Genomic DNA, 21,965 nt, shown 5'->3' on the forward strand with positions numbered 1-21,965 from the left:
CAGACCAGAGATGAGAGGCACTCTTCCCAGCCCGGGGTTCTTTGGAGATGCCAACAGCTGTGTTCTATGCACAAAAGGTCCAGGCTGGTTTGGAAGGTGTTGTTCTCAGGCCTGTGAAGCTTCCATGGAGCAGTGTGTCCAAAGGAAAAGGAAGCCTGCTGGGGGAGATACAAGCCTCATCCTCCAGGTACCCGGGGTTGGCGGAGAAAACATCTGTGGGAAGACCTGGTGGTGCTCACAGAGTAGGGATAGGAACTGTCCTTTGCAGAACACCTGCACTCTGCTTGGAGCTCCTGCACCCCCTCATTTTACTCCCCCAATTCCTGACATAGTGTTCTTACCTGAATGTGACAGAGGAAGGAGCTGAGGGCTTGCCTGATGCTCAGTGCTCAGTGTGTGCCGGGCTCCAGCTCTCTCTGACTCGGGAACTGCTCTTGTGTCCCTGTGGCTCACATTGTCCTCTCCATTAAAGCAGCTGCCAGCGCCTGGGTGGGGGCAAGTGCACACCACTGTGCACCCTGCTGCAGCCCCTGCAGGTGACACCAGGGCTACGACCACCGACCACCGCCTACCAGCATGCTCTCTGGGCTCTGTGCCAGGGAGGGTCCCCCAACGGCCTTAGCCCTCTCTCTGGCAGGGCCCTGGTTGGCTTCCCAAGCACCATCAGACCTTCCCAAGGGTTTGATCCCTTAGGGGCTAGTCCTGGCAAAGGGAGGGGGCCAGCAAGGCTGTGCAGTTGGGCCTCCCTGCAGGCACACCTCTCTGCTTTTCTTGCAAGGACCCAGGGAACTTTCTCCAGGGGAGTGAGTAAGAACACGAGGAGACAGTAGTTCTTCACACCTTGATGGTCCAGACCCTTTAAGAGCCTAATGGAAGCACCAGACGGACTTTCACCATAAAAGGGCACGCACACAACACACAACCTTGCACATAGTTTCTAGCTTGTGCACCAACCACCCTGCCATCACCCGGCCCTCCCCCTGTCCCCCCCCCCCCCCCCCCCCACGGCAGGCGAGGTGTCACAGGAGCAGAAATCAGAATCAGCCGGAGGCTGGCTAAAAATGCAGATCCCCAGGCCCCACCGTGGAGATTCTCATTCTGGGGTCTGGGGCCAGGCCCAGGGGCCTGCGGGTTTCACCAGCATCTTAGAGCACTCGGGCGCCCGCCGAGGCGCAGAGGAGCCCACTTTGGGACACCCGACTCTGGGGCTGCGACCCCACCCTTCAAGCTGCCAAGTTTCCCGGTCTCGTCGGGCTCACCCTCGCGCGCGGTCGTGGAAGCCGCTGGGGACCCGGCGGGGACCTGCAGCGAGGATCCCCGTCGCCCGCGCGCCCCGGCCTCGGGTGGCGCCCCCGCGGCGGCCGGCAGGGGGCGCGGTGCCGGGGACGCCGCCGCGGGGACGCCCGGAGGCCCCGGCGGGGAGGGAGAGGGGCGGGGAGCGCAGGGGAGGAGGGGCGGGAGGCGGGAGGCGGGAGGCGCGCGGCGGCGGCGCGGAGCCGGGCGCGGGCGCGGGCGCGGGCGCGGGCGCAGGGGCGGGGGAGGGAGCGGGAGCCCGAGCCGGGGGCGGGGCGGGCCGGGGCGGGGCCGGCGGGCGGCGAGCGCCCGGGGAGCGCGCCCGGGGAGCGCGGAGGGAGGAGCGAGGGGAGCGCGGGCAGCCGCTCGCCCCCGCCCCCGCGCCGCCCGCGCGCAACAGTTCCCCCAAAGTTGGCGCGCGGGAGGCGGGCGCGCCCGGGCGGCCGAGGGGCGGGCGGCGGCCCGGGGCCGCGGCGGCGCGGCCGGGCGCGGGCAGGGCGGGCGGCGGCGGCATGGGCACCCGGCAGACCAAGGGCAGCCTGGCCGAGAGAGCCAGCCCCGGCGCGGCGCCCGGCCCCCGCCGCGAACGGCCGGACTTCTGGGCGTCGCTGCTGCTGCGCGCCGGGGACAAGGCGGGGCGCGCGGGCGCGGGCGCGGGGCTGCCCCCCTACCACCGGCGCGTCGGCATGGTCCAGGAGCTGCTGCGGATGGTGCGCCAGGGCCGGCGGGAGGAGGCAGGGACGCTGCTGCAGCACCTGCGCCAGGTGAGCGCGGGGGGGGGGGGGGGGCGCCGGCCGCGGGAGCACCCGCCCCTGGCCGAGCAGGCCCGGAGCGCCGAGGGCACCGCCCAGGGCCCCCTCTGGCGGGGATGCAGCGGGTCTGGCAGCAGGTGCCTGGCGCTCCCGCTGAATTTGAGGCCTCGGGGCGGGGCGGAGGAAGGCTGGCCCGGTGAGGCCCGGCCGAAGGGGACCTGTTGGAATAATGTCCCCGCTTCTCTCCTCCACGGGCAGGGGGGAGGCAGGTCCCAGGGATGGTCGGTGGGCGCGGCGCGGGGAGGGATGCCCGGGCTGGGCCACCGCGCTTGTCTTCCCCTCTCTCGGCTGGCAGTCACCGAGGGTCCTCCAGGAATGCGCAGCCGTGGGTTTCCCCAGGGGGAGTCCAAGGGCACAGCCGTGGGGCTGGTGAGGTGCGAGTCCCGAGGTCATTTGCCCACCGGGGAGGCATCCTGGACTGCGGCTGAGGTGGGAGACAGCGTGGATCTCCCTGGCTTACTTCGACGGGTGCTCAGCCCCGAGCCCCTGCTGAGCGGTGGAGAGAAGGGAGGGGGCAGCTGGCTGGGTTTCTGCGTGAGTACCTGGCTGCAGGAACTTCAGGAGGCGGCCAGCACTTCTGCCTTCAGCCTGTTCCTGTCCCTGTCCCATTGGTTGCGGCCTGACTTTGCAGATCCAGCCAGTCCCCTTTGCTTTGGGGCTGCCCTGGACCGATGCTGTCATCCACCTCTCTGCTCATTTTCCTCCTTCACTTTCTTTTGAGAGAGGGGAGGAGGCCCCCTGTTGCGTGGATTTTATTGAGTGAAAGAGAGAGACAGGAGGGTACCCCTCTTGCACTACTGTCAAGTTGTCTTGGCCCAGCTTTGGGGGCTGACCAAGTCCAGGCCCCGTATTCCTGTTCCGTTGACCCCATTAGTGGTGGGGTCCACTGCAGAACCCAGGAGGGGGGACCTCAGGTGGCCTTTCTGAAGTTTTTCTATCACCAATGAAAGAGGCTGCAGGAGCTCCTTCCTTGTAGAAGCTCCAAAACTCTAATCAGACACGCATCCCTCCAGGGTTGTGTGGCACCCTTCCCCCACGCACACACCTTTTGTGTCTGGAGTGCTGTTCCCAAGGTGCGTGCTGCACAGGGAGAAGAATGAAGCAGAGGCTTGAGTTCTTGGGAAAAGATGTGGGGCTACTGCTCCTGCCTTCCTTTATTCCAAACAACATCCAGAATAATGCCTGAGATGCTGCTGGATCCCTAGGATCTTCTCTGAATTGAATCATCAAAGAAAGATGACATTATGCACAAGGTAACTTTAACAGTTGTGTATTTCTGTGTCTTTTGAAAATTGGAAACCAGTGTCTGGCCTCTGTGGAAACTCTTATGCTTTCAAACAGAATGATGCATTTTCCAGACCCTCGTATCCCATTTTGCACCCTAGACAGTAAGAAGGTTCTACTACTGATCACGTGTCGTTCCCCCCAGCACCAGGGCGAGTGCTTCAGGGGGTACAGGGGAACTGAGAGGGCTGACAGGTGGGGGTCAAGACAAGCCCTGCTTAGAGGATAAAAGAACAGAGTAAAGCCAGCATTCTCGAGGGCCATTTGCCTAAGGCCCGCAGGAATTCGCACACACCTTGTCTCCTCCAGTCCCTCTGAAACTGAGTGTGGTTCCCCATCCTGAGGCTGAACTTCTCCCTGGTTTTTTTGAGAGTAGGTAAGTTCCTGTGGCCTCACAGGGTCCTGAGACAGGGAGCATTTCCTGAAAAATGTTGGTCTTGTTTGTGGCCTGACACTCTTCTCAGGGGCAGGCCTGGAAGGGCTGTGGGGGGGCAGGATGGGGTTCATCAGACCTTCCCCTTTTCTGTGAAAGCAGCAGGATAATATGCCTTCCGGCTCTTGTGTGTCAGGGCCCCTTGACCTCTGGCTTGTGGGTGAGGTCTGTAGGTCTCTTGGGAGTCAGCATGGGCCTGCCCCAACGAGCCTGCCCTGTCGCCTGGAACCTACAGATCAGGGCTCCTTCAGGAAATGGTCAGGGCCCTGGGTGGTGTGAGAGCACCTGGGAGCCCCTGGTTCCCAAATGTCCATGAGACACAGAGAGGCGGTTTTCTAGGACCCTGATGCTCTTTAGAGGAATATTGAGCTGGATCTGTGCTATGCACTGAAGTGGCTCTTTCTCCCAAATTGCATTTTCCTTTCCAGTTTGCTCCTCTGATCTGGAGGTGGTGATGTTCAGAAAGGGAATGAGCAGCCACTGAGAGACAGGAAGTCACCCGGGGTCAGGCCAGGTAGAGCGTCTTTAGTAAGACAGGAGGCAAAGATGGGTGAATGCAGAGCTCAGGGGGTGCAGTCCTGCGGGGATGCTGGCCCAGCCCCTCAGAGCAGGCGTAGGTGAACAGAACCGGTAGAGACCGGTAGCAGCCAGGACAGGACTGTAATAGCCCTGGGTTGTTTTGGGTTTGGTTCCTTTTCTTCTTCTTTTTTTTTTTTTGCAAGGTGCTTTCTTCTATGTTGGAAAGTGTGTGTTTAGCTGCCAGGTTTGGTTATGCAGTGAGTTCCAGGGTTGGAGGGGACTTGGGATCTTCAAGCCCTGTGGTTCTTAGGGTTCTTAGCCTCCATCTTCCAGCATCTTGAGCCCTGAATGAGCTATAGACACTCTTCCTAGGCCAATGCACCAATGCAGACAACCTTGCAAGAATTTCTGAGGATTCACAGACCCCAAGTTCAAGATAGGCTCCAGTCTGGTACCCTGCGCGCCCCCCCCCCCCCACCTCATGATTTGCTACGGGCTCCGGAATGGAAAGAGGGACCTCGGAGGTCTTGTTGGCAGTTTGTGGTAGCTGCTGGTGTCACTTCCTATGAATGCTCCTCTTTCGCCTCTGAGGGGTAGTTTCCACGGTTGGAGACTCAAGAGTCAGTCTGTGCTTGTCACTTGCTGGTGAAGTATCAGTAGGCTTTACTTACTGTTAACAATCCTGAGCTGTGGCCAGGGGTTCAGGCGGGGTGCCAGGAAGTGCCCTGAAGGAGATTGATCCCTATATCTTTAGGAGCAGGGTCATCATGAGAAGAGCCCAAGCCCAAAGGTCAGCTCAAGGAGCTTGCCTTCCGGTATTAGCTTTGACCTTGGGCCCAGCAGATAACCTCTCTGAGTTGTATTTCCTCATTTCCTGAAGAGTGTCTGGGGTGCTGAGCAGAGCAAATGCTACAAAGTACTTGAAGTCAAGTTGCCTCTGCAAATCAAGGCACATTCTCATGGCAATAAGAACAAGAGAACCTGCTCTACTTTGGTTCTGGCCAGGCTACGGGTAGGGTCTTGGTACCCTTTCTCGGCCCAGGCCCAGAGGGGTTTTGGATCTGGTTTACCTGGCCAGGGATCCCTCTGGATCAAAAGCTCAGTGCAGAGACACCTGGGTGGCTCAGTGGTTGAGCGTCTGCCTTTGGCTCAGGTCATGATCCTGGGGTCCTGGGATCGAGTCCCACATCAGGCTCCCAACAGAGAGTCTGCTTCTCCCTCTGTCTATGTCTCTGCCTCTGTCTGTGTGTCTCTCATGAATAAATAAATAAAATTGTTTAAAAAAAAAATTTCAGTGCAAGTTCAGAAGCAGTCTGGCGTGGGGAACTCATGGGGACGAAAGAAGCCAGCTGTGGATAGAGGAGGTCATTCCTCTCCCCGTCCCTGGACTCCATTCCTGTAAGCCTGACCCTTCCCCAGAGGCTGCTCCCCAAGCCTTAGGCTCAGGCTGGCCGTCCTTCAGGGGCCCTGAGGATCAAGTGCCCTTAGACATGCAGAGAGGGCAGATACCAGGCTATGTGGGAGATGGGCTGTCACCATTTCAGCCCAGCCATCCCTCTGAGTCCCACAGATGGCAGACTGGGTCATTGGCCAGCTTCTTGGGACGCTGGAATGTGGGGTCAGTTTCCCCAGGATACACCAAGGTGCAGTGGCCTGCCTCCTCGTGCTCACCAGCCTCACTGCTCTCCCACACAGAGGATTTGATTAGGGCAGTTTATTGCCACTCAGTATGGTGCAGCCATACTGGGCACAGCTGTTCTAGGGTTAGCCTGTTCAGTCCCACCCAGTGACATGGCTTGGGTTCAGTCTGCTGTGGCCAGGGTGGCAGGCCTGGCTTCACTTTATACCCTAGATGGAGAATGAGCCACATCAGCTAAGGCAAAAAAAAAAGAACACCCCCCACCACCAGGGCCTAGGGTGACTTGCTTCCTAAGGGGCTGAGTGGCAGAGAAGCCTTTAGAGGCTCCTTGGGATCCTGGATGCTGGACAGGTGTTTCCTACCCGGAAGCAGAAAGATGAACAAAAGGGCTTTGAAGGTCACCTTTTTCCTCTGATACCCTCTCCCCTAAGAAAATCTCTTTCCGTGAACAGCTCGGGAGGCCACCAGACACCAAACAGGGAGGTCCCCCACCCTTGGCCTTGACCGGGAATGTCTTTCCTTGTTTCCGGTGAATGCTCCTAGCCTTTCCAAGGCCAGCTTCCATGTCAGCCCTGGGCTCTGAGATTCACTTGCCTTTCAGGTCCCACAACACGGGGTAGCACTTAACCATCCGTAGTTTTTCACCTGACACAGATTTTGTTTGTCAGACCATGTCATGTGCTTCCTCAGTGTGGAGACCCTGCCGCCACTGCCTCTGTCCCTGGCATGGCATTGAACCCCCACAGGCTTGTGACATTCTTTAATAAGTCTGTGCACCGTGAAGATGTGCATCTGCCACCACTGTCACCATGTGTCCTCAGAAAGCCCTTGAATCCCCAGCCACTGCTGTACATCTGGTGGCTTATTTACAAAGCGCACCCGTACGGCCTGAGATCTGACACGTTGGCCTTCTGTGCGCTTGGATGTCTGGGAGCGATGGCCTCGGGGCCTGGCTGTTCCTGGCAGCCTGCCAGGTGGTGGTGTTCTTGGAGAGAGGAGTGGCCCAGTGCCCGGCCTCCCGTGGGCACCCCAGGGATCCCATCCTGCAGGTGCGGTCTGGAGCCTCTGCCTGCCGAGGTGGCGGGTGGGGAGCCGAGCCCAAAGGGGGAGCCTGGCTGCCACGTTCCTCATCTGCTGCTTATGCTGAATCATGTTCATTTTGTCCACAAAGAGAAACCTTCCTTTTTAAAATCCACCTCTCTCTGACTGGGCTGGGCACAGGCATTTCCAGTTACAACGATCCAGAAGGAACCCTGTGCCAGGGCCTGCCTTGCTGGTTTACAAGACCAGAGACACGGCAGCCCCTGTATGGCCAGCTGCCACAGCAGGGCTTGGAGCTGGGCCAGCTACCCGGGCTTCAGGTCTGGTGGAGTGGGAGGGCCTGCTTTCTGGAACAAATGCCCACCTCCTTGGAGATCACCCAAATCTGCTTTGTTCTTTGTCTGCAGGGCTCCTAAAATACCGTAGGGTCCATCTATGGACACCCACCCCACCTTGCTACCCCTCCTTGTGTGTGCTGGGCCCCCACCCCCTTTCCCTGTGCGCTTTTCTCGGGCAGATGCCGCAGATCATGTACTAGACACAGTGTGTTTTCAAGAAATCCTTATCAAATGGATTTTAAACTTCTTCTCAAGCATACTTCCCCGAGACTGCTGCCCCTGGTACTCCTCTCAGGAGCCAGCCTGGTCTGGCTCAGACTGCTGGAGCGTTTCCACTCCAAGCATGGAGCCGGGTTATCCTTCCAGTAACCCGCAGAGTTGACACTGCCACTGCTCCCCATTCCCAGGGTGGGTGCCAGCGGCCGCTCTGCACCAAGAGCCACCTTGCAGAAGGGTCACCCAGGTGATCAGGGTCTTTCTCTGGCTTCCCCACCGAGGATGCTCAAGGGGCGAGGTCATCGTCTCAGGAGATCCCCACTTTAAGGAGGGGATCCGCCAGCCACCTGCCCCCTCTTTCCCTCTTTCCCTCCTCTTTCCCTCTTTCCCTCTTTCCCTCCAAGAGCAGTGCTGCCGGTGACCGATAAGACCACAGGGCCACACGCCCCATCCCCCAGCCCCGCTGGCGGTCCATTCATTAGGAGAAACTGGGAGGGTGGGAGAGGAGCTCAGCTGTCCAAAATAGACGCAGTCACCATATCGTGGGCTCACTGGCACTAGAGGAGCTGGCTGTCCTCCTGAGAACGGTGACCTTGGCACACGCGGAGCAGGCGTGGGGGGATGAGGCGGCTCGCTGCCTGTTCCCCTCCCCATCCCGCCCACCGGCCCTGAGCAGTGCCCACGTGGCTCTCTGGGAGCATTTCCCAGCTTTTTTTTTTTTTTTTTTTTTTAACTTTTATTACCTCCAACTCCTGGCTGCTACAGCCATATGGAGTTCTGCTGACGGCTGCTGCTCAAAGGGATGTGGCATTTTGATGTTTCTAACTTTATCTGAAGCAGCATAGATGCAGGAGTCCGGCTCAGGGTGGGGGGCGGGGGTGTCAGAGCTTGATGCCTGCAGAGGTGACCTCCCTCTGGGTCTGAGGTCCCAGCTGGCCTCCAGGCTGTCCCCTGTCCCCACCCCACCCCCTTCTTTGTGCTCCTGTGTTTCCTCCTGTCCTCAGATGGGCTGGGAAGCAGTCTCTGCCTCTTGTGAGTCTGCCTCCTTCTGCAGCACCCTCCAGGGCAGGGAGATAGCAGGGGGGCTGGTGGAGGTTGAGAAGGGGGGGTCCCCCACCTTGCACTCCAGGTCCTTGGGCCAGAGGGCTGGCAGTTGGAGGCGCCTCTTGCATCTGCACGTTGCTTTCTAGTCCATAAAGCATTTTCCCGTGTTTGTTTTGCTCCTTGAATAGTCTTGGGAGATTGGCAGGAGATTGCTTACAGTAAAAAAAAAAAGGGGGGGGGGTTAATATTATGAAAGCATTGAGTAATCATTGTAGCAAAAGATGAAAAGGCGGATGAGCAAAAATAAGACAGCAAAGAATTAGTTTATGTCTTCCACAATCATGTGCCTGGTCTTCCAGGCACCGTTCTAGGCTCTGGGGAGGCAGCAGGCCACCAGATAGGAGAAACAGCAGTCATTGGGTTTCCCTACAGCTTGGAGGGATGGTGAGGACCCAAGAGGCTGGTGTCAGGGTGGGCGCTTGGCCTGGCCCAGATGAAGGGCTCTGTGGGGGTGGCCACCTTCGCGGGCAGTCAGGAGCCCTGGGTTCTGGTCTCAGCTCTGAGCCTGCCTTGCCCAGCCACTTCCCTTCTCGGCCTGGGATCCCCCATCTATGAAACGAAGGGGTGTTTGGTGGAGGTGGCCCTGAGGGCTTCCACCATCACTTGGTTTCCACCAGGCCTGTGGTTGCAGAGAGACCTGTTCATTGCCATCTGTGCTCACTGATTTCTCCCAGGCCCTGAACCAAATTCACACTCATGCCCTCAGATCACTCCCTTGTCCCCAGCCAGTGTGAGGAGAGCCAGGGACACGGAGAGGCTTCTGGAGGGAAATACCCACCCCGGGGCTCTGGGGTTAACCCCCATACACCCCACACACTGGCCACTGCAGAGGCCAGCCTGTCACATGTCCTAGGTGACATATGCTCCCTCTGACAGAGGAGAGAGTCACACAGCTCCAGGGGCAGAGGCCAGAGCAGGCGACCTGGAGACCTTCACGTAGCTCCAGGCAGCAGCACACAAGCAAAGACCAGTGTTGATGCAGGCCTTTGTTGTCCTGTGTTGTCCTGTGAGCCCTGCACCCAGGAAGTCAGGAAGGAGAACAGGCCCATCTCCAGGCTTGGCCAGGACCTGCTGGGACCTGCTGCCTCTCTGCTGCCCACAGAGACCTAGACTCCCAGGCCAGGCAGAGCCAGGGGCCTCCCCTGTCCTCAGGACAGGACCCCTGCCCAGCATCTTCTCCAAACCGGCCACGCTAGGGCTTGTGCTTTCACACAGCAAACACTGTTGAGCACCCATGGGGTGGATGGTCCCAGGAAGAGGTGGGAAAAGTGGGGTCGGCCCCGGTGTTCATTTTTAGAGGAATCAGAAAAAAGTGGTACTGTGCATGGTGGTGAGTGAGTGGAGAGCCAGCTGTAGCTGGTGAGGGTCCCGCTCCGTCCTTGACTTGGGTACAGATGCAGAGAGGCTGGGCTGGGCAGAGAGCCAGAGGGGTGGCTGGAGGGGATGGCAGTGGGGGCATAGAGGGGTCCCAGCACCGCACCCCTCCACAGCTGCTCCCCCCATGGAGTCACCGCCCACAGCTACAGGCTGCCCAAGGAGGCTTGCAGGACACCCCTGTCCCACTGAGGGCTGCCAGGCAGGGGGTAGCACCCCAAGGGGAGATGGGAAGCCCTCCCCACTCAAGCAGGCCACCCACCTGCAGGGAGCCGGGACTCATAGCCTGGGAAAGCAGCAGCATGTGAGCCACCTGCCCTCCACCTGCCTCCACGGCCCCTGCTGTCCTTAATTCTGTCCCTGCGGTCACTGCCTCCTGGTGCTTTGGACTCAGGCCCCACACAGAGAGGCAGGAGTGGGGCAGGCTTCCCTCCTGTGGTGCTGGGGGCGGAAGAGAGGCCAGGAGAGTCCACCCTGGACGTCAACCTGTCTGGCCCAGCATGCTCTGTGCCACAGCCTGCTGGTCCCAGCACCCCTGGCAGGGCCCACCCCCACCATGCAGACCGTGGAAAGGTTGGAGAAGAGGGGGGCAGGAGCCACCGGTGCTGCCGGGGAGGGAAGGCACTGTTGTGGTCAGCTGGGTGGCTGTTCAGGCCTCTGAGGTCCCGGGGCATCCCAGCTGCGAGTAGAACATGTCTTTTTTATTTTCTCCCCTGGTGAATAGACTGGCGCTGCCCACCGCACTGTACCCATGGCTCAGATACAGGACAGGGCAGGCATCCCTCGGCGGAACGCCAGGCTGCTTCACGCAGCCCAGGACAGGCTGTGCTGACAGTGTCACCACCCACTAACTGCCGACTCTATTCTCCTCCCCACCCTCGGACCCTGTTCAGGCCGGCCATCCTGGGGTGGGGTGTGGAGGGGGGAGGTCAGTCCTCCTTTGCACCTGCCAGGACCCAGGTGTTGAAGATTCAAAGTCTAGTGTCACGCAGTAAACTCAGTGTGACTCTGAGGCCTTTTCCAAGATCGGTTTAATTGTCTCTTCCTGAGGCGTCCTGATGGCCTTCCCGTGGAGCTGTCACTCGCTCCCTGGGTAGGTGAGAAAATAAGAGAAAGCAGAGGCTACAGAGGGAAGAAGCAAGGGAGGAGTTCTAGGCCCACCTGGTGCCGGTGCTGGGCCAGGCCTCTCACCCTCTCATGGGCTACCTGACCATTTTGCCTATTGCGGTCCTGTTGGCTCACTCCTGGCTGTGGTCCTGGGTCTCTGCCACTAGAGAACAGGAAGGGCTGGGGTTTGAATGTCCTTAGAGATCCAAGGGGCTTGGATCCTTCCCCCTCCCTGGAGGAATTGGACGGAAAGACGGGTTCCTGTGGTTCTTTTCGGTGAGAAAGCCTGCTGGAGTCAGAGCTGAGATGTTCTGTGCAAGTGCAGACAGGCCCAGAGGGGAGTTGTGGCCTGCACAGGGTCTTGGGTTGGCGTTGGTGGCTTTGGGTCCCGTCCTCAGGGCTCTGGGACTCTGTACACGGCAGGAGCCCTGGCTGTCCACACACAGTTGCATGAACTGGCAGGAGCAGGAGACAGGGAGGCCAGACCTCCAGAGGGGGGAAGATGGGAACACTGTTCCTCTGAGCACATCCTCTAAATGGCATTTTTTTCAACAGCTTGTTTTTTAAAGTCAAATGTGGAGACAGTGGTGGTTCAGACTGTGATGAACTATATAATTTTGGGGCAGGACCATATCCTGAGCTCACTGCCCCCACCTTAGACCTTGGCCATGCTTCTGCTCCTGGCAGCCTCAGGAAACAAGGACTTTGTTGGTGTGGAGGCCATTCTGTGAATCCAGGTGACCCAAGGAATCCTCATCACCTTGGTTTCTTTCAGGGAGATGCAGGGCATCTCCTTGCCCATACGGTTCCTTTGTGAGAGGTAGGGGAGACACCCCGTGATTGGCAGAGCCAGAGTCAGTCAAATCATGGTGAGTTCAGCCCCACCCGGACACCTTTGTGCAGTATACACCCTGTACAACTGTATTTGGCAGCCTTGGCGAAAGCGCACAAAAGTTCAGTCTTTATCAGCTGAGGCCACCCCTTTCCCACTCATCTCCTCCGAACAGCCTTCCCAAATCACCTAAGGCAGGGAACGGGAGAATGTCAGCCAGTACGTGACTTCTGCCTCTGAGCCAGATGCTTGCCCTCTTCTTCGTAAATCAGGGAGCTAGAGCAGTTGGGCATCTTCTCTAAAGTACCTGCTCAACACTCTTGCCTCTCCACAGAATCAAAAACATCCCAAAAAATCAAATTAAATTAAATTAAAATTAAAATTAAACAAAACAAAACATCATGAGGGGTCTGGAGTCAGACCCAGTGAGGAGCACCAGCAGACAAGCAGGGGCACCGTGGTGTCCTTCCTGGCTGGGTTCCCACGACTCTGGCCCCTCCTACGTCCTGGCGATCCAGGAATTCCCCTTCATTTTCCCAGACTGTTTCGATTCCTGCCTCTGTTAATTCTAGGGGAAATAAGGTCTGGACGCTTCCCATCCCCTGTAAATACCCTCTACATCTCCCCTGGAAGTAATTCCATTCGATTTAGTTTTTCCGAAGATATGCCAGTCTCCTGAACTTCTTCTTGTTCTCACCTGCAGACTTCTCTCCTCCACTTCCTCCTGGAGTTGTGGAGTTCTGTGGTGGAAACTTTTAGCCAGAATCCTTGCCCTTGGGGTTCCCAGACTGCTGGTGGCCCAGGGACCATCCCGAGTGTGGATGGGCTAAAGTTCTTGGATACAGAAAGTCAGACACCAAAAGGTTCCAAGGTACCTGTTCTAAGAATTCCCATCTCTCCAGAATTCCCCTGCTGTTGGGAATCCATCGCGCAGGGCGAGAACAGAAATGTTTTTGGCATATGAGCATCTTGGAGAGAGACTGATGGAAGAGCAAGGACCCTGAAGTGGGTGCTTTGGGGAAGCCCAGAGGGGCAGGGGCAGCTGGCTGGGCGCTCAGAGCAGGTGTGCAGCACAGTGCTCCCGGTGTCCTGCCTGGACCAGGCTCTGGAGGAAGGAGGGCCACCGAGGGAAATCCCATGGGCAGAATGAAGGGGTGCCGGGCTGGAAGAAGAGGCCCACGGCCCTCGTGGAAAGCTCTGAGCTATCGCTGGGCCTGTGGCTCTGGGCCTCTCACCTCCACCTCCACCTGTCCTTCTCATGGTCCCTGGAGGCTGTGGACAAACTCAGTGACCTCCCAGAAACCAGGCCAAGGCCCCCTTTCCTTTGCAGCCCCTAAGTCTCACGGATTCCTTTTTGCTCCTGCTGGCTGTGGCCCTGGTCCTTCCATCTTCAGGGAGGATGAGCCCCTGAGAAGCATCTGGCTCAGAGGCAGAAGTCACGTACTGTCACGTTCCACCTGACTGGGGCCCCTGCTGCGGAGCCCTCAGAGAGCACGTCTGTGGCTCCCTTCCTGGGCCAGCTTCTGCCCTCCCCTCTGCCCGGAGAATGACATGTAGCTCCTTGGTGACAGGCCACTGAAGTCATTGATTCTGAATTGAAAGGTCTTGGGGGAATTGGCTGACTGAGAAGGTGCTGGTAGGGCCTCACACTCAGCCCTGGACCCTGGGGGATCTCCTCTTCCTCTCTCTATACCACTTCCTGCTTGCAATTGGGAGCGAGCTGGATTCAGGCTGGATCCCTTCTCCAGCGTGACTCATCTCTGCTCACCCAGCTTCTTGGAGGCTTTGCCTGGGCCTTGGCTCTGACCTAGAGATTTAAAGTGGTAAAGATCATCAGTTTGTCGTGATGGTTACTTTCATGTGTCAGCTTGGCTAGGCCATGGTACCCAGTTTTGGTCAAGATGTCACTGCAAATGGATTTTTAGATGAAATTAACATTGAAATCACTAGGCTTGGAGTAAAGCAGATGACCCTCCAGAATGTGGGTGGGCCTGGTCCAATCAGCTGAAGGCCTTGAGAGACAGGGCCGGAAGGACTTCTGCCTCCAGCTGGCCTTCAGACTCTAGACTATAACGTCAGCTCTTTCCTTGGTCTTCAGTGTGCTGGCCTACCCTACAGACTTCAGATTGGCCAGATCCCCCAATCTCATGAGGCAATTCCTTCAGTCTCTCTCTCTCTCTCTCTCTCTCTCTCTCATTCTCTCTCTCTCTCTCTCTCTCATGCCCTATTGGTTCTGCTTCTCTGGAGAGCCCTAATACCCTTGTCCTCCATGGGTTGGTGGCTGAGAGAAGGCATTAGAAACTTCTGGGGCCCTCCTGTCCCTGCTACTCGCTCACTGTTTGAGACAACCCTCCAATCTGGAGCTTCTCACTCCGAGAAACGGGCTGTTGCTATGAAGTCTGTCCTACTGGGAAAGCAGGATGTTAAGAGCCAGCAGGAGCATCTAAGTGACTCTTCTGCCTCTTTGTCATTACCTACAGTCCCTTGACAATGGACCAGAACTTTCAGCTAATGCAGACAAAATTTACCACCGAGAGGGCCAGATGCATTCCCCGGAAAGCATAAACAACTCATGCAGCCTGTTTCCCAAGCGGAGAGATCAGGAGGGCTCTGGGATTGATGACAAAGCGCTGAGAATTCTGGAATGTAGAAGCCAGGGCCCCTCGGGAACCCTCTGGCCCCAGGCTTCCTGCAGAAACCCAGCCCCACTGAGATGCTGTGTGAGAGCAGGAGGGAGGGGCTCGGAAACTAAGTTTGAGAATCAGTGCATAATACCACCCCCTTCCAGAGAAGTCATAGCTCAGACATAGGACAGGAGAGAGGAAATGGTTATTTGTTGAATTCCTTGTGTTCCAAATCTCCAGGGGCTGAGGCCCTCTTCTGCTCTCTCCTACTTTCTCTGCTCACTTTTCGGGAAGAATGAGCTGGTGCAACCCTCATTTGTAGGTGAGCTTGCTGCCCCGTGCAGGGGATGACTGGCCCAGAGCCACACAGTGACCGAAGATCTAACCCAGGACAGGAACCTGGAGTGTCTCCTGTCCTGCCCTGAGCAAAGTCTAGGTAGGATGAGACCTACCCTTCCCAGCACTGACTTTATATTTTTCTTTTTTCTCTCTTTTTTTTTTAAAGATTTTATTCATTCATTTGACAGAGAAAGAGCAGGAGCAGGGGGAGCAGCAGGCAGAGGGAGGGAGAAGCAGGCTTCCTGCTCCTGCAGTGCAGGGCTCGATTCCAGGACCCCAGGATCATGACCTGAGCTGAAGGCAGATGCTTAATCCACTAAGCCACCCACGCAGGCGCCCCTGACTTTATATTTTTCTAAAAAAAAAAAACAAACAAACAGTAGGGGCAGAGGGAGAGGGAGAGAGGGAAGCCGACTCCCTGCTGAGCCCAGGAGCTTGACCAGGGGCTCAGTCTCACTACTCCAGGGATCATGACTTGAGCCGAAACCATGAGATGGGTTCTTAACCCACCAAACCACCTAGGCGCCCCCAAGAAAAACTATCTTCTTGATATTTATTTGTTGCTACTGCTGTTTCTTGGATTTTAATTAAATTACACTTGGCAGTGGCCAGGCATCTGTTTCCAGGGCCCTGTTTCATGCAAACAATGTCATTTTGAAAGACTTCGAAATTAAAACACGAACAACACGCAACTGAAAGCCCCTGGCCAGGCGAAGGTGCCGCCCAGCCCTGCATCCTGGTGGGGAGGGCAGATGCAGCTGGAGCACTGGTCAGGGTTAAGGAGGGCCAGCCTGCCAGGATGCTGGACTTCAAAACCCTGCAGGGGCCAGGCGGCCTAGGAGGAGCAGGAGAGTCAGCAGCTACCCCTGGAGGGACAGCACCCTAAGACAGGAACCAGAAAACCCCACTCCTTGCCCCTTCCACTTAAGCCAGGCAGGCAAGTTGGGCAGGGAGCATGCATGTGTGTGCATTCATGTGTGCACACGTTCACACACCACATATACCTACATACATCCATACTCCTACAACATATGCCACGTGCAAATACACAGACCCCATGTGCATATACACACACCCCATGTGCATATACACGCACGTATACATACACACATATATACATACAAACACACATACAGATACTTGTAGATGTGCTTGGGTTTTCTCAATTACTACTTAATATATTGAAGTGTAAATTTTAAAGCCTACCATTTCCCTAAGATTTTACGTGTAACTTAAAAATACCATTATTCTCCTGAATAGATTTGACCTAAGGGTGTGGGGTTTATAACATCAGTAACTAAATTTCTTTAGCTATCTCATCCAATTTTCTTAAGTTGGAGAAACAGCCTTCCTAAAAAGCAGGACTTTCCCAGCTTCTTAAACAGTTCTTAAAATTAAGCAGATGAAGCTTGTGAACAGGGCGTATAGTAAGTTCTCTTGAACGCTCTGTTTTATGTAGGCTCCATGCCCCACGTGGGGCTCGAACTCGTGACCCTGAGATCAAAAGTCTGCACGCTCCACTGACTGAGCCAGCCAGGCGCCTCAGAGATGGGGTTTTTTTGTGTTTGGGTTGGTTTGTTTTTGAGTAGGCTCTATGCCCAAAGTGGGGCTTGAATTCAGTATTCTTGGAGTCCGACATCAAGAGTCTCCGGCTGAGCCAGCCAGGCGCCCCATAAACATTTCAGAACTGTCCCAAACTCCACCAAGTCCTCTCTGTGCATTCTGGAAATCGTAAGCCTGAAGTCCATTACCCAGTTAGCTGCTGTAAGTCGGAATCGCAGGGCTAATCTGTCAGGGACTCTAATATACCTAATCCTCCTAAACATTACAGATATGTCAAATACCAGATGTGTACATGCCTAAATTTATCTGCGCTTGATTTGCTTCAGTATCTCCTGGTTTAATTCAACCCTTTGTGGGTTAAGGACACTCTGTTGCCACGGAAACGGTTTTACTCTTGGGAGCACTGGAGCCCTGGGTCTGGTTGTTGGGGCCGAGGCCTTCCAAGTGCTACCTGCAGGGGGTAGTCTGAGTCCCCTTGTTCCCTCTTTGTCAGGAGCTCTCGCCCAGGCCCAACCCCAAACCCTCCATCTTTCTTGGATTCTACCTATTGTTTCACACAATCTGTCTTCATAGAGTCCATCTATTGCTTCACAGATTCGGAGTTCTTTCCCCATTCTTCCTGTCCTGGAAGCCACACCTCTTACAGCTATTCCGGGTATCCTCTTGAATGGTCACACCCATTGTCACACCCTTGGCTACTTGGCTTCTGGATTTCTCCTCCAAGGAGGTCATACTAGTGACCAGAATCACAGAGAGCCACAGGGAAGATTCCTCAGTGGTTACCTTCGCTCATAGTACAGAAATCTTGCCACTTGCATACTCCCAATGATTGTGAGCTCACCACCTCTATTTATTATTATTATTATTATTATTATTATTATTATTATTATTATGTATACATAACATGAAATTCACCATTTTAAAGGTACCTGACTGGTTCACTCGGTGGAACATGGGACTCAACTTTGGGATGGTGGGTTCGAGCCCCACATTGGGTATAGAAATTACTTAGAAATAAAATCTTTTAGGGGTACCTGGGTGGTTGAACGTCTGTCTGCCTTTGCTCAGGTCATGATCCAAAAGTCCTGGAATTGAGTCCTGCATCAGGCTACCCACAGGGAGCCTGCTTCTCCCTATGCCTGTGTCTCTGCCTCTCTCTGTGTGTCTCTTGTGAATAAATAAAATCTTTGTATAAATAAATAAATAATTTTTTAAATATTTTGAACAAATTCTTTTTTTTAAGATTTTATTTATTTATTAGAGACACAGAGAAAGAGAGAGAGAGAGAGAGAGAGGCAGAGACACAGGCAGAGGGAGAAGCAGGCTCCATGCAGGGAGCCTGATGTGGGACTAGATCCAGGGTCCCCAGGATCACACCCTGGGCTGAAGGCGGTGCTAAGCCACTGAGCCACCGGGGCTGCCCGATAATTTTTTTTTTTAATCACCATTTGGGGGGCACCTGGGTGGCTCAGTCAGTTAAGCATCTGCCTTTGACTCAGGTCATGATCCCAGGGTCCTGGGATCTAGCCCAGCATCAGGCTCCCTGCTGAGCTTCTCCCTCTCCCTCTGCTCCCTCTGCTTGTGCATTCTCTGTCTCTCTTTCTCTCTCTCTCTCTCTCTGTCAAATAAAGAATAAATATATTTTTTTACACCACTCTTTTTAAATGTTCTTTTTCATATGGAGCTGGGAATCATCCAGGTGCATGTGATCCTACAGGAAGCACCTCTGACCAGCCAGTCCCACCTCGGGGGAGCAAGACAGCAAAGGAAAGTGTGTCGGGGATACACGCACTCAGAGAGGGCCCAAGGAGGGTAGAAAGTTTCTGATGCCAGTGGTCCTGGGTTGCCCACAGCTGTGCTCCCGGATGGGCTGGAAGAGGGGAAGGGTCCTGATGGATGGATGGGCTGGAAGAGGGGAAGGGTCCTGATGCACGTGCCCTCCTTGGTACATCCCCTGGGGGAAAATGCTACCTGTGTCTGATCTGGGCTGCTGTCACCAAGGATCACCAACTTGGTGGCTTAGAACAGCAGAAATGTATTCTCTTCCAGTCCTGGAAGCCAGAAGTCCAGCACCGGGGTGTTGGCCGAGCTCCCTCCAGAGGCTTCTGGGGGTGATTCCATTGCTCGCATCTTCCAGACCCTGGCAGTTACCACTGCTTCACTCCAGTCCCTGCCTCCTCCTTCGTGTCCTTAGTGTCCTTCTTCTCTGTGCCTCTTAGAAGGATACCTATTGCTGGATTAAGGGCCCACCTGGAGAACCTGGGCTGCTCTCATCTTGAGACCCGTGACTTCTGCAAACAGCCTTTTTCCAAGTGAGCTAGCACACCCTGGGTGGCAGGGACAAGAACGCAAACGTGTCTTTTCGAGAAGCACTGATGAGTTGGCCTAGTGCATCCTCCATCTTTCTCACACTCCGTGTGGACGCCCCCCCCAGGCCCCCCCCCCCCCCCCCCCCCCCCCCCCCCGTTCCCTGTGGCGCTTTTAAGACTCCTGGCTTCCTTAGAGACTCTTGTCTTCCCTCAGCAAGCAGCTGCCTGGAGTCTGCACCAGCCCCCCATCCCTTCCATCCCCCCACCCCTGCTAGCCCTAGCTCAGAGACTTTCTGGCTCCCCTCCCTGGGGCTGCATTTCCCTAAGGGCACCTGATAGCTCCCTTCCCTCCCCTGGGAATCCCCTGGAAGGCCAGCCAGAGTGTCCTGGGGGAGGGGACAGCCCACCAGTGAAGCCAGGATCCCCCAGATTGTGCCCACACCCTCCCTCACGAGGAGCTGGCCTCTGATGTTCTAGAGCCGGGGGAGGGAGGGGGGTTAAGAGAAGCTGGTTCTGCTTCCTGCTTGCCCTCTGGACTCTAATTATAATCTCCTTCTGGTGGACTGTGTTTGATTACAACCTCATTAAGTAGCTTTGCACATTCGGGCCCCAGTGATTGCAATATTGAAGCTGTCTACCTTTGCTGGTTAATATTCAGAGCTTGCAGCCTTCCTCCTTCCCTGCTCTGTCTGTTGTCGCAGACACTGTGGAGTCGTGCCTGGAGGGGAGAGCCGGAGACAAGCTAATTTCCCGCGGGGCCTTCCTTCTGGGAATGGGTTTCCAACCTCAATTTAAAAGGGAAGGGGGGTGGCCGTGGTTTAAAATAGTGCATGCCTGGCAGCCTCCTGGGTGGCTTCCCCCAGCCTTCCCCTAAAATACCTAAGAAGAGATGCCAAAAAAAAGATGAAAAACGCTGAAAACAGAGACAGGTGGACAGTCTGGGAGGAAGCTACTCGTGCTCTCAGCCAGACAGAGCTGCCCCCCACCCTTCCGTCGGGAATCTGAGGCCTCCCACAGGAAGGAGGGAGGCTCCTTTCTTCCTCAATCTGACCACCTCATTAATCAGGAAGTCAGGCCACTGCCCTTTTCCCACTGGAGCCAGTGATTTGGGGTAGAACGGGTGCTGCCTACAGGCTCCCCCTCCACACACCCCTCCCCTGCGCTGTTTTCTGCGGCTTCCAGAGAAAGCACGTCCCAGGAGCCGTCACCACCAGGCAGGGGTGGAGGGAGGTGGCCGCCAGAAGTACAGTTTGGCCGGTGGGCTGGGAAAGTCCTGGAAGGCACACACCACTGTGGATTTTCAGGGAGTCCCATCAGAGGCCCAGGCTGTGGAGATGGGTGAAGATGTCCCTTCCCAAGGTCAAAGTCACATTGGCGCAGTGTCCAAGGCCTGGCCCAGAGCTGGCTTCCTCAGCAAGCCAGAGCCTGAAGAGGTGGACTTGACTCTTCCCCAGGAAGCAGCCATGAGACAAGGTCAAGATGCTGGCTGCCAATTCCAATGCGTGGGCCTGGGTCTCCACCAACAAGGAGTTCCCAGACCCGAGCTGGGTGCCCTGCAACTCAACTCCATTCTGACACTGCCCAGCTGGAGAGAGCATCAGATCCCACGGGTTAAGGGCTCAGTCCTGCAAGACAGCTCCCAACCCGCCACCTCCACTTAAGATGCCAATTGAAAGTACAGGTGGTCACCTGCACGGGGTATAGGTTGAGGTTCCCACAGTCCTCTCCAGGGGTTCAATTAACTTGCTAGTGCTGCTCATAGAGCTCAGGAAAACAGCTTTACTTACTAGACGACCTTTTGTTATAAAGGATATAACAGGAACAGCCACTTGGGAGGGATGCATACGGCAGGGGATGGGGAGGGAGTTCCGGGCTGAGCAGGGCTGAGCATGCCACTCTCCCATTTGTCCTCCAGTTCCAAAACCCACAAGCTCTCCAAACCCCATATGAGGTTTTTTTGGAGGCTTCATTACGAAGTCACGATTGATTAAAACGTTGGCCATTGGCGATTGCCTTAACCTCCAGCCCAGGGGCTGGTAGGCCTAAAAGTTCCAACCCTCTAACCACAGATTGTTCTCCTAGCAACCAGCCCCCTTCACTGGGTGATCCAGGGCCTTTCCAAAAAGTCACCTCATTAACATGACAAAAGACACTTCTGTCACTTTCATCACTTAGGAAATTTCCAGGGTTTTAAGACAGTGCCAGAAATGGGGACAAAGATCAAATATATGTTTCTTATTAGAAATCACAGTGTCACACTAGGCAGATGATAGACGTGGGTCTCACTAGGCTGTGCCTCCTTCAAGGGTGAGCAAGTGGGAGGGGGAAAAACCCTGGGTGTAGGATAAATAAATACTATGGAAGCTGAACTCTGACCTCCAAAAATGATCTACAGCAGGATCCCAGAAGAAAGGAACTTTGTGGGAAAAGAACAAAATGCCAGCAAAAGAGGCCAAGCCGAGATGGGAAAAAACAAGAGGGTGAAGTGAAGAGTGAGATTTTTTTTAAATGTAAGGTTTCATTTGTTTGAGAGAGAGTGAGGTGCACAGGCAGAGGGAGAGGCAGAAGCAGACTGCTTGCTGAGCAGGGAGCCCAATGAGGGGGCTCCATCTCAGGACCCCGGGGATCATGATCTTAGCCAAAGGCAGGAAGGCAGATGCTTAACTGACTGAGCTACCCAGGTGCCCTGGAAAGCGAGACTAATGAGAAAAATAAGAATTGCAGGGAAGTGAAATGCTAGCCCAACTGGCAGTCCTTACTGGAGGCAGAGCCTGGTGCTACAGGACAGGACCCCAAGGACAGGGAAGGCAAACTAGAGACCCTCTGTGAGAATGTATTATGGAAAGGGGTGCCCAGCTGGCTCCTTTGGGAGAGTGTGTGACTCTTGATCTTGGAGTTGTAGGTTTGAGCCCCACACTGAGTGTAGAGATTACTTAGAAATATAATCCTTAAAATATATAAATAAAAGATAAGATCAGAAGACACTGAGAGCCAATTTCGATCATGAAAAAGCTTCCTGTTTGTAGATGGGAAGATGGACACCAAGCACACAGTGGCAAATTTTAATAACCCAGTATGACAGGGGAAAAAAAGGCCAGATGCACATGCCCCCTTCTCCTATGCTGCCCAATACCTCCA

General features: G+C 55.5%; 1 protein-coding gene across 2 annotated transcripts in view; it reads left to right on the plus strand.

Annotated features, from left to right (window-relative positions):
- The first annotated feature begins 1,685 nt into the window (after nt 1–1,685).
- The window catches only part of LRRC75A (leucine rich repeat containing 75A), a 43,603-nt gene continuing 23,323 nt past the window's right edge, over nt 1,686–21,965 (plus strand). Inside the window, exon 1 of one of the 2 annotated variants that reach the window (XM_072730409.1) lies at nt 1,686–2,057. In XM_072730409.1, coding sequence (XP_072586510.1) covers nt 1,806–2,057 — 252 coding nt within the window. In that variant the 5' untranslated portion in view covers nt 1,686–1,805. The remainder of the gene's footprint in view (nt 2,058–21,965) is intronic. The other variant, XM_072730408.1, reaches the window with a different exon arrangement.

The sequence above is a fragment of the Vulpes vulpes genome, chromosome 12 (assembly GCF_048418805.1).
Source record: "Vulpes vulpes isolate BD-2025 chromosome 12, VulVul3, whole genome shotgun sequence".
NCBI lineage: Eukaryota > Metazoa > Chordata > Mammalia > Carnivora > Canidae > Vulpes > Vulpes vulpes.